The sequence below is a fragment of the Tasmannia lanceolata genome, unplaced genomic scaffold (assembly GCF_043159265.1).
Source record: "Tasmannia lanceolata isolate RefF3 unplaced genomic scaffold, GAP_Taslan_0.1 ptg000005l, whole genome shotgun sequence".
Lineage (NCBI taxonomy): Eukaryota > Viridiplantae > Streptophyta > Magnoliopsida > Canellales > Winteraceae > Tasmannia > Tasmannia lanceolata.
The window spans coordinates 17735250-17746432 of NW_027518682.1; the positions used below are offsets into that span (position 1 = coordinate 17735250).

The 11183-nt window shown below is 40.7% G+C and overlaps 1 protein-coding gene across 1 annotated transcript; it reads right to left on the reverse strand.

Annotated features, from left to right (window-relative positions):
- Positions 1 to 338: 338 nt before the first annotated feature.
- On the reverse strand, positions 339 to 7721 carry LOC143877776 (cysteine-rich receptor-like protein kinase 43). The gene is made up of 7 exons (XM_077379996.1): positions 7576 to 7721; positions 7358 to 7541; positions 7134 to 7273; positions 6798 to 7008; positions 2703 to 2937; positions 1970 to 2120; positions 339 to 887 (listed from the first exon to the last, which is right to left on the reverse strand). Exons 2-7 carry the CDS (start codon positions 7419 to 7421, stop codon positions 507 to 509), a joined length of 1182 nt encoding a protein of 393 aa, XP_077236111.1. The 5' UTR covers positions 7422 to 7541; positions 7576 to 7721; the 3' UTR covers positions 339 to 506.
- Positions 7722 to 11183: the final 3462 nt, after the last annotated feature.

Below are 11183 nucleotides of genomic sequence, written 5' to 3' on the forward strand. Positions count from 1 at the left end.
ACGGGGCCATGGCTGTTCATGGCCGTCAGTGACCTGCTTCCTTACGTAAGTCGTAGGGTCCTTGTCTCACCCCGCTGTCTTCTCTTCCTATCAGTTTCATTTGAGAGAGAAGAATTCATCAAATTAATTTCTTTCTAGAAATCTGATCTATTCGCACTTAACATATTTATCCCACACGTTTCCTCAATACTGACTCGGTAAAACTGTTTTGAAACAAGAAAGATCTGACCAAGTGACCATCAAATAGCAAGAAGTAAGAAGCTACTATCATATGTATTCACGCTCCTCAAAGTCGCCTATGAATGCAAGGGGACTCCATCTTCAACCGCCATCAAAGAAACTCTCAACGTCATACTCTCACTTGTCATACAACTTTAAGACTTTCGTTCATTCTAACTTTACAAACAAATAATCCACCCGCCCTCCCCTTTATAATACACCAAAGAATCAACAAAAATATCAATAACGTTAATCAGACCAAGCTAGCCTTGATGTATATGAAGTTTCTAAGAAGGTGGCCTTGGGCTTGAAGTGGCTGTAGAGGTAGACGCAGTGTAAGTATTTGTATTCGAGGCAGAGGCAGAGGCAGAGGCAGAGGTAGAGGCAGCACGAGAGGATGAGTTCCCCGATGTGGATATCCCACCGGGTCTGTGGGTCCGCTTATATCTGGAACCAGGGAATCCGGGCCTCGTGGGCTCCTCCAAGGTGGCGTGTTTCTTGGACAGCATCACCACCACTCGCCTCATGGTGGGCCGTAGATTTGGGTCCGATTGAGTGCACAAAAGCCCAAGTTGTATGCACATTGCAACTTGATCCATGGCTTGTGTGGAAGCCAGAGTTGGGTCCATAATCTCTAAACCCCGTTGTTTCTTGTAAAGCTTGTATACCTGTAACAAGCCCAAACATGAGTCTCATCAGTTGGACAAAGAGAAAGGAGTGTTTTTAACCAGACCGGCCGGTTCAACAGGAAGAATAATATTGAGACTCAAAAGTCCGCCGGTCCAAATGCCAAATGAACCGGATTTTTTTTTAGTATGGGAAAACTATTTCAAAACGGAAACTAAATAAAGATGAATGCTATGGAGAAAAATGCTAAGACCACGGGCATGTGGGTCCCATTTTTCTATCAACGGGTACTCACAAAGCAATTAACCCCTTCGTACTCCCGCGGTGTACTCAACCAAACTACTTTTTTTTTTATATATATAAGTGAACTCAGTGGATAATAACAACAGCAGACGACGGTGTGAAATCAAACCATGAAAAATCTTCAAAGACATTTTTTCCAACCATAAACAATTTTTTCTATGGTTTGGTAACCTCATTTTCAGGTAAAAAACAACTCAGGAAAAAGTACACCTAAAAGATAATATAAACCAAAGCATGGAAAAAAAAGTCCAAGACAGCATAAGTGTCTGAATCAGAAGCGTGTCGGTTCGGGTTGGCATTACTGTGGGTTTGGCTGAGAAAAACAAACTAGATTTAAATTCTGATTGGCTAAGGGTTAAAGGGTTGCTAAGAGCCTTATTAGAAATTGTAATAATAAGCTTTGACCACTAGTTCAAAAAATGAAACAAATGTGTGTTATCAAAACATAATGACATCAATTTCACACCCTAAAGAGGTCAGAATAAACCATGGAGTCTTTCACTTAGTGCGGTTGTTCTCATAAGAAATCGAAACGTCATATCTCCACCTCTTTTGTTTGACTTTTCTTGTTGCATTTTCCACCCACTTTATTTTCAGGAAAGACCAGACTCTAAAGAGGGTGAAAATGCAATTAAAGAGATGGAAAAAGCTAAAGTTTTTGAGAAATGGTAATGCCTGCCAGCCTTGGGTGATAACAAGAAGGGTGTACCGTAATTTTTCAAATAAAAGATACGGAGGGGCAAAAACATTTCTCAGTAACATGTTTCATGTGGTAAAATAAATAAAAAAGGAAAAGGTGTCGAGAGTCAAGAGCTCTTACCCATTCGAGGAGGCTTTGATAATCAGGATCGAAATTGAAGGAGGAATTCTTCTTGCCGCTGATTAACTCTAGTATCACAACGCCAAAACTGAAAACGTCAGCCTTGACTGACAGGTGGCCATGCATCAAGTATTCAGGCGCCATGTATCCACTGCTCCCAAACAAAAACAAGTGGGGTCAACACCTCATCTTCAAATTAAGAAAAAATTGATAGACCTGTCAATTCATCATTTCGCAGAATCTCTCAAACCCTAATTTTTTTGGGACTGCATTACCCACCAGATTTCCTCAAAGGAAAAACAAAGGTCTCGAGTCCACCGAACTAATGGTGGACCCGATCAAACCCATCGATCATCCTTAAGTCGCATAAGCTCATCAACAATTGTGGGTCCAAAATCGGTGGGCCATCGTCCAAATATTGTTCTTCAACAACATGAGAAAAAAAATGTAGGGCGCACTACAATCACATGCCCGATGACCCACGGCTCTCGTTTGATGATCCTATGTTTCTCATTGAATCTGGGGCCCATTTTTCAGAAAAAATGTGACCCCACAGACTATATTTGAGGAATTTAGATCTTCCAATCAAATTGATCTTCCCGTGGCCAACCATCTATGTTGGGGCCCACTCATGACTACCAACATCATATCATAATCATATATATAAATACTGCTATAGCTCAATAGTGGGCTAATACACAAAATTAAAGAGAGTGGGGGTGCGGGGGCCTACTTGGTGCCGGCCACTCGCGTGTTGACATGTGTCCTATCCTCCGGATAGAGCCTGGCCATCCCAAAATCGGCAATCTTAGGGACCCACTTGTCGTCTAGGAGGATATTGCTGGCCTTGATGTCTCGGTGAATGATGCAGACATGAGAGTCCTCGTGGAGGTACAGTAGCCCCCGTGCCACCCCAACTATCATGTCGTACCGCCTCTTCCAGTCCAACTCCCCCCGCCTCTCAGCATCTGCATTCAGTCAATTTTTCATTAGGGAATTTACTTGGTATTGCAAAACTCGGGCAAAAACTCGGCCATTATAAACCCTAGTGGAATCGGGCTACAGGATTAGCGAGTCGGCAGTTTTTAAGGAGAGGAAATTTGACGTCTTCTATGTATGGTTGCAAGCCGATGACGGGAAGACCAAACAACTTCATTTATTTAAAAGAAGAATAAGACTACCTAGCAAGTCAAGGTCAAAGCTCATAAACATCAAAGGTCTCTCTACCTATAATAGTGTTCGGGATCAATTGCAAATTATCAAAATAGCCTCGAAAACCCACGTGCAGGAATGGAGTAAATTTCTTTGTAGAGGGTAAAATTTGTGCTTACATTAAGCACTTAGATCAAATAAACGAAAGAGCTCTATGTAGTGGCTGAGTCAAGGGTTGATTTAATTAATCAAAAGTGGTTTTTAATAATTTCTCAAATTAAAAAATGTAGTGACCCATATCTCAGTCGGAAGGTCACCCGAAAAAATAATAATTTATCAAATAAATTAAAGAAAGAGCTTCTCCTAAAAGGCTCTCAAGGCTTCTGCCCCGACCCATCGACCATTGATCTGGTGGGCCCATTCCAGAAAATGACAATCACATGATCTGAGCCATCCGATCAACTTTTTTTTGGTAAGTAAGCTGGGGTTTGCAGAGACTCCTACCGATCTATTAGATAAAGAGAAAGGTGTTACATTCACGGGTACAAGACACCATCCCTAACTTAGAACACGAGAGAGGGAGATCCAAAACTCGAAATACACACAAAAACAAAGCACTAAACCTAAGAGTTCAAACAACTGCTCAATACTCTTGAGTTACGCAATCGGCTAGCTTGATGGGAGCATATTGGGATCTGTAGGAGTGCCTTAGGCAAGGGATGCGGAGGCATTCCTTCTTTGGAAACGTATGCTATGGTTCACCTTCAGAGTCGTTTTCCAAAGGTAATTGAGATTCCCTTTTTAAATTTACTTGTTCCCATTTGGTGTGGGTTGGGTCTTGCCATACAGGGGGTTCTTCTTCTAAGTGCTCACGGACTGGAAAATTGTTCACCGGTTGGTGAGGGTCTACATGAAGCACGTCCTTTCTTACCTTCTCTTGGTTTTTTTTCCATCAGTTGCAATATCTGCCTTCTTTCCAATTTGGCCGTAATGGGTTTTCTATCATAGAGCTTCTTTTGGTTCGCTAGCCTCCATTCTTGAGTAGGATTTTTTTTTCGACATTGCTGAAATTGATCTTGTCTTTTTTCTCTGCATTGCTGATTTTTGTGGCAAGTGTCGATCGAGTGTCTAAAATCATGACAATTGCTGCAAGTTTTGGGCTTCTAATCATACTTGACGTTTTGAAAGAGAATCCCATAGGTGTGGTGAGATTTATGGTATCATGAAGGTCTACACAAAAACTTGCATAACTCAATTTTGATGATTCTGCTATCGGTGTGTCCATATAAAGGGGTTTTCCAATTTTGCTGGCTATTTCCTAGAGATTACTGATAATCAATCATTGTGCCCTTTGCATGTAGGATGTCGAATCTGTGGATCACCTTCTAGTACATTGCAAGATGGATAGAGAGATTTGGGGCGGATTATTGGTTAGATTTGGTATAGCATGGGTATTCCTGAGTCCCGACTAAATTCATGGAGCTATTCGAAAGCTGGGATATGGCACCATGGAAGAAAAAAGGCAAGATACTTTGGCAAGTTTCTTTTCTAACCACTCTCTGGGTTCTCTGGAAAGAACACAATGCAAGGACTTTTAAGGGATATAAAAAGGGAGCTCTGTTTCTATTTAATAAGGTGATTGCTCTAACTATATCGTGGATCAAAACATTAGAAAGCTTTAGATTAGTATCGGTATACGATTTATGGCATGGTTGGAAAGAGATTTATAGAGAATCTAGTAATAATCCCAAAGTACTTCAACAATGGTCCCCACCTACACAATGAATCTTAAAATTTAATTTTGACGGTTCCAGTTTGGGGAATCCAGGCCCTTCAGGTATGGGAGGTCTATTGTGGCGGATTCTAATAAGGCAGGAGTTTGTGTTGTACACCATGGAATCAAATTACTACAAAATGTTAGACCTACATAAGGTGGTCGTCGAAGGTGATTCTCTTAATGTTATTAGATGGCTTCGAAGATCAAGGATTGCTCCTTGGAGATTCAGTCCCTAGTTTGTTGAGATTCAAGACAGAATTGGGGTGGCAACAATTTCGTTTAATCATGTGAGGCAGTCGACAATTGCTGAGGCAGATAAATTGGCTGTCTTCGATTATCTTCCTCCCTAGTTGTTTATTTTTCTCTCTTTTGAATTTTCCTATCTCCATTGTATCTTTTTTCTCTCTTTCAATATAATTATCTTTACCATTCAAATAAAAAAAAATTCCTAAGATTTTTTTCAGTCGAGTTCGCCCCATTTTTTTTAGACTAATGAAATCTCATCTATATGGGATTTCAAAATCCTCACTTTTTCCCACTTCCTTTTCTCCTCTCCTCAACTTTCCACCAGCATTTCCAATTCTTCTCTCCCCAACCCTTTATCTTCCCTTCCCAGAAACCTACAAAGCCTCCCTCTTCACTTCTCCCCCAATGTTGTGCCTACATATAGTATTGTAAATTTTATATTATAGTATTGTAAAAAGGTAAGATACTCTATTATTTTTTGAAATGGTGAATCATACTAGAATGGAAAGGGAAGCCCGAGTTGGGACAGCCCAATAGAACAGATTACAAGATAAGAAAGCAGAAACAGAAAAACAACAGAAGATACTCTATTATATCTTCTATAACTAGATTTTTTTAATAAAGTATTAGAAATAAGAGAGTATAAATTACCAATGTAGGAACAACTAGCATAAAATAGAGGAGATTATAAAGTTACGGAGCATTAGTTATGAGCAAGGTTGCCAGGGCGGGAATCGAAAGCGGGAATCGAAGGGTCCCGGGTAAGAATCCTACTAAAGGTTGCCAGAGTGGGAATCGAAACGGGAATCGAAGGCTCCCGGGGAAGAATCCTGCTTCCTTGGTTATGAGAGCTCCAACCGTAAAAGAATACTTAAGCCCATGTGGTATCAAGATTGATGACCAATATAAAAAATGTAGAAGCATAAGATGAGTCGTGCAAAAGTAGTAAATATGCAGAAATGGAGTTAAATGCTCATGACAGCAATTGTGACATCTTCCACTGGAAAGCAAGGAGGTTTCAGTAATTTCACGATCACTGCATTTCCAGTGTATCTAAAAGGGAAGTGACATATTGGCCCCGTTTTTTTAACTTGAGACAGCCCTCTCTATTGTAAAAGAGTAGTGATAAATACACTAGAGGTAGCGGTCCCAAGTTAAAAACGAAGAAATGAGCTCAATATCTCTTATTTCCCCACATTATAAATGAATTCTGAGCACTTGTAATTTATTACTTACTCCGGAGGTTATTTTAGGAACCAAAAGCAATGAACGAATGTCACAAATTTAGCATAAACAGGTTACAAGTTTCCATCTAAACCCAGAAAAAGGGGAAAAAACTGCAATTTAATGAAAATTCGAGATTTTATGAATTAGTTGGAATCACCGAACCCAATTGGAAAAAACCAGTCAGAAATTTTCAGACTATTTCCAATTACTTTTGGGAAAATGATAATTTTCACCATTTTTACTTGGGACAGCCCCCTCTAGTGTATTTATTACTACTCTATTATACTAGAAGGGGGCTGTCCCTGGTAAAAAGGGAGGGGGGAGAATATATCACTTTCCTTTCTTTCTCCTATTCCGAGTTTGGTGAATTCCGGTTCAGAAAAAGAAAAAAAAGGATAGAAAGAGAGAATAGAGAGGAGGGCTTACGGAAGATAAACTTGTCGAGGCTCTCGTGAGCGACATACTCATAGACGAGAAGCTTTTCTTCACCGTGTGCACAGTATCCAAGAAGGTTCACCACGTTCCGATGCTGCACACGTGCCAAAAGCCTCGCCTCGTTCGTAAACTCTTTCTTCCCTTGGTTCGAGCTATGCGATAGTTTCTTTACTGCTATCTCCCTCCCGTCATCTAACTTTCCCTACACCCAAGCCAAAAAAAAAAAAAAAAAAAGCATATTAAACAGAGATAAAATAATGAAAAAAAAAACAAAATTTTATTTTAGTATTAGGAAAAAGAAGAGGAATAAGTAAGATTTGATATTACCTTGTAGACTGGGCCAAAACCCCCTTCTCCGAGCTTATTTTTCAGGTTGAAATCTTGGGTTGCAGCGATTAGGGTTTCGAAAGCGAAAAGTTTCTGCTCTTGAGCGGCAATCGTCTCTAAGTCCTCCTCTTTCTGTGCATCTGAAATTAAGAAGAAAAAAAAGTATAAGAATAAAGGAAAATAAAATTGCCCGAAATAAAAAGGAAAAGGGTTTTGGGTTTTACTTTTATCTGAACGGGATTTGAAGGGTCTCATGAGATTGTCAAGAAATTTTCCGGTTTTCGACATCAGTGTTGGAAAAGGGGTTTTCTTTTTGGGTCGGTGGATGGGGTTTGTTTAACCCATAAGTTGAAGAAATGGGTTTTCTTCTAATCGTGTTTGTGTGAAAAGAGAGGAGAACGTGACCGGCTCTCTCTCTCTCTCTCTCTCTCTCTCTCTCTCTCTCTCTCTCTAACTCGCGAGGCTGTGGATCGCTAGAAAGAGAACGTGTTGACGAGTGAATGACGTTTGTTGGGGATGGTGTGGGCTTGGAGAAAATAAGGAAGCAAATAAAAGCGAACATAGCTGAAGATGAAAAAGGAGGACAGATGAGGGTGTTCCGCGAAACACCCAAAATCGTGCCCCGATAGAACTCCACAAAACACGTGTTAACACGTTTTGACCGTCAGATCAGTGCCATTCCCTTACTCTTCTGTTTTAATCTCTTTCTTTTTTTTCTTTTTTTCTTTTTTTCTTTTTTTTAATGATGACGAGTATTAATGTCTTTTTGGCATCAGGGGCAATCTGAAGTGGGGCCCATCAAATGTTCAGCAAAAAGCTTCATGACCAACATCTGTGGTCGTGAATCGTATGACCTTCAGGATGTAATTTTGTATCTGACATACATATGAAATGACTATTTAGGGCTTTGTTCGTTTTGGATTGTTGGGAGTTAGAATTAAATGCAATTTTGAGTTCAAAAAACCAGTTTTGGATGTAAATTCCACATTAAGCCCTATTTGTTTTGGATTTTTGGTAATCGATTGTGAGTCCAAAATGTAATTTTGAGTACAATGATAACTTTCGGAATCACAGTCCATTCTTAAAATCCAAAACAAACACAGCCTTAGGTTTGTTTGTTTTAGATTGTGACAACTGATTGTGAGCACGGAACTAGGGGTGTAAACGAGCCGAGCCGAGCTAGGCTCTTGGCCGGGCTCGGCTCGGCTCGGGCTCGAACCAGGCTCTGGCTCGGCTCGGTCAGGTTCGCGAGCCTTACCGAGCTCGGGTTATATTAAGTTCACACCCCTCATCTTCCCTGGACAGCCCTATCTAGTGTAATTTGACTACTTTTTTTACACTATGGGGGGTGGTCCAAGTAATAAATGGGGGTTCCAAAAATGAAGTGACATATTTTGCCTCCCCCTTTCACTCCCTGGACAACTCTTTTAGTGTAAATATTAATATATAATATATATATATTTAAATATATTAAATTCTTAACGAGCCTGGCCTAAATCGGGCTCGGCTCGGCTAGTTAAGGATTCGAGCCGAGCTCGAGAGAGTTTCCGAGCCCGAGCCAAAATTGACACCCTTACACAGAATTGATTATTGGACCCAAAGTTACACGTTAGTTTGAGTCCAGTAATTGGTTTGGGCTTCAGGATCGGTTGTGACAGTCTAAAATGAATAGGGCCTCAGCGTAGAGGAAATCACTTCGTTGTGGTGTACTTGGGTAGTTGGCTTCCATGACTATCCCTTTCGAATCTCTACCACATCATCAATGACATCACCATCACCCTCTATCGCATCATCTTTATATGAGCAGATTAATGTAGCCCTAATTTCAACTAAATTAGGATAAAAAGTTGTTTGAATTGATAAACCCAATTAGAGTCCTAATAGTATTCCAGGCCCATGCTAAGCATAGCTGTAGAAATAGTGAGGCCCACACGATCAAACACAGGAGGTGTAAAATGGTGGGCCCCACTCCTAATAAATGGTGGCCCCCCATGATAGCATGAGGTGCAAAATGGTGAGCCCGCCATATGCATGGGTTTGGGTAGAGGTTGTGGGCCCACCAGATGAAGTGTAAAATGGTGCCCCCACCCATTTTATGACCAGGGTGTAAAATGTCGGGCCACACCCTATCAAAACAAAACATGAGGTATGAAGAAAAGGCTTTCCAATTAAAGTTTTTCATGGAAAGAAAAGGAATGACAATGGAAAAACACATGGTGGGTTTTTCAATAAAACTTTTTCTTAGAAAGAAAACAAATGACAATTTAATGAAGGGAGATTATTTTTTCGCCGCCCCCTAAGATGATGCGCCCCCATTTTAACGTGAACTTTTGGGCAGAGTAAATTTAATGAAGGGATCACCCAAACCATATGGGCCCCACTGTATTTTGGGCTGCGCGTGCACCCAAAAACGTCCAGCATATAAAAGCTCTAAGATATACTTATGGGGGCCCATGAATTCAATAGCAGGGCGATTTGCATTCTTCGACGGATGTTGGGGCAGTAGATACCGGCAAAAACAAAATTGCTTGGAGCTGACTCTATTCAGAAAATTTTACTCGTGTAGGAATCGGAATTTCGAGAAATGGGACTTGTGGCCGTTTTCTTGGTTGAGAATCGGAGGGTTTCCTTGGAAAATTCTTTGATGTCGATTCCCTATATATTTATCCACCTAAAAAGGCCTTTATTAACGGGCTTCTTGGTATAACATGACCACTTCGACATTATCAACGGATGGAGAAATGCCGTGTAACGTGGGACCCACCCAAGTAATAAATAACGGAGCATATGGTTGGCTGGTCATTGGCTAACTCATAAGAAGGTGGCCTTTTTTCACTCGAATTATGGTTAAGCATAAAAGAAGAGAATTCTCTATATCTCCATCGGCATTTAAAACGCCGGATTTATGGGTAATTTAATCGCACCTTCCATCTAACAAAATTTGCCTTTCCAATATGAATGAGTAAGGGGTGGCGAAATTGGCCGAAACCGAACCGAAAATTCGGTTTCAGTTTCGTTAAACCAAACCGATTCAAATTTCGGTTCGGTTCGGTTTGGGGGTCAAACCGAACCATTGCCACCCCTAAGGACGCATAACAACCCATTCTATTAGGAGAAAATTAACTTAGTCTTGGACAAAGTGTAGATTGTAAATATGTGCCATGCAGTATGGATGGGATTTATGGCGACTCATTCATGGTATGACATGCTTATTCAATCTGCAAAGGATTCTAGATGAAAAAATTGTTAGGTTGCCAGAAACTCCTATGGAGAGTAAGCCAGAGTGAAAGCTGCCCGAGCGAAGTTACAACATGGTAGGCAGCCGTGGAAGCCCCATATTGTGGAAATGGCTACTTAAAAAAAGGCCAAAGTGAAAGCTCCCACAGATTGATCCATCGAGAACAAAGAATGAGGAAGCGTGTGGAATGTTAAAGTCATAAGTGGGGTCATGCCTAGGCATGGGATTAGGTGGGGCCCAGCTTGGTATGGGTCAAGTAGGAGACTTATTCGGGTAGCATGATCATCGAAACAATCTAAGTGGGAGTTAATTATTCCGACACCCAATCAAGGTTCTCATCATGCTAATAACATTTCCAAGTCAGTGTTTGAAAGGTTTATACCTGGGTTATAAACTTCTCAAACTGTTTTGGGATCGAACAGAAAAACATGTTAATTCCCGCAGTGAAAAACTGTGTTTTTGGCACAACTTCAAAAAATCATATCTCACAATCCGTTTGTCAGATTTCGAAGATTCTTGATGTGTTGGACTTGTATTCGAGTGTACTTTCCAACAATGTAAAGAAATTAAAACGAAAATTCCAAAAAGATCCTTTCCGCTAATCTTTGCACATTCAGTTGGGGTTCATGATGATATTGGAGCTTCATTGGCCTTGGAGATCCAGATTTGAGGGTGCGAACAAAGAAAGAAAGAGAAGCTGGAGAAGAGAAGGAAGCGAGAGGATGGGTTTCTGTGGTATTCCACAATCATAACGGGACTGTTTTCCTTCTCCAGTTTGGTGGGGGAATGTGCTTCAAATGAGGTAGAAATGA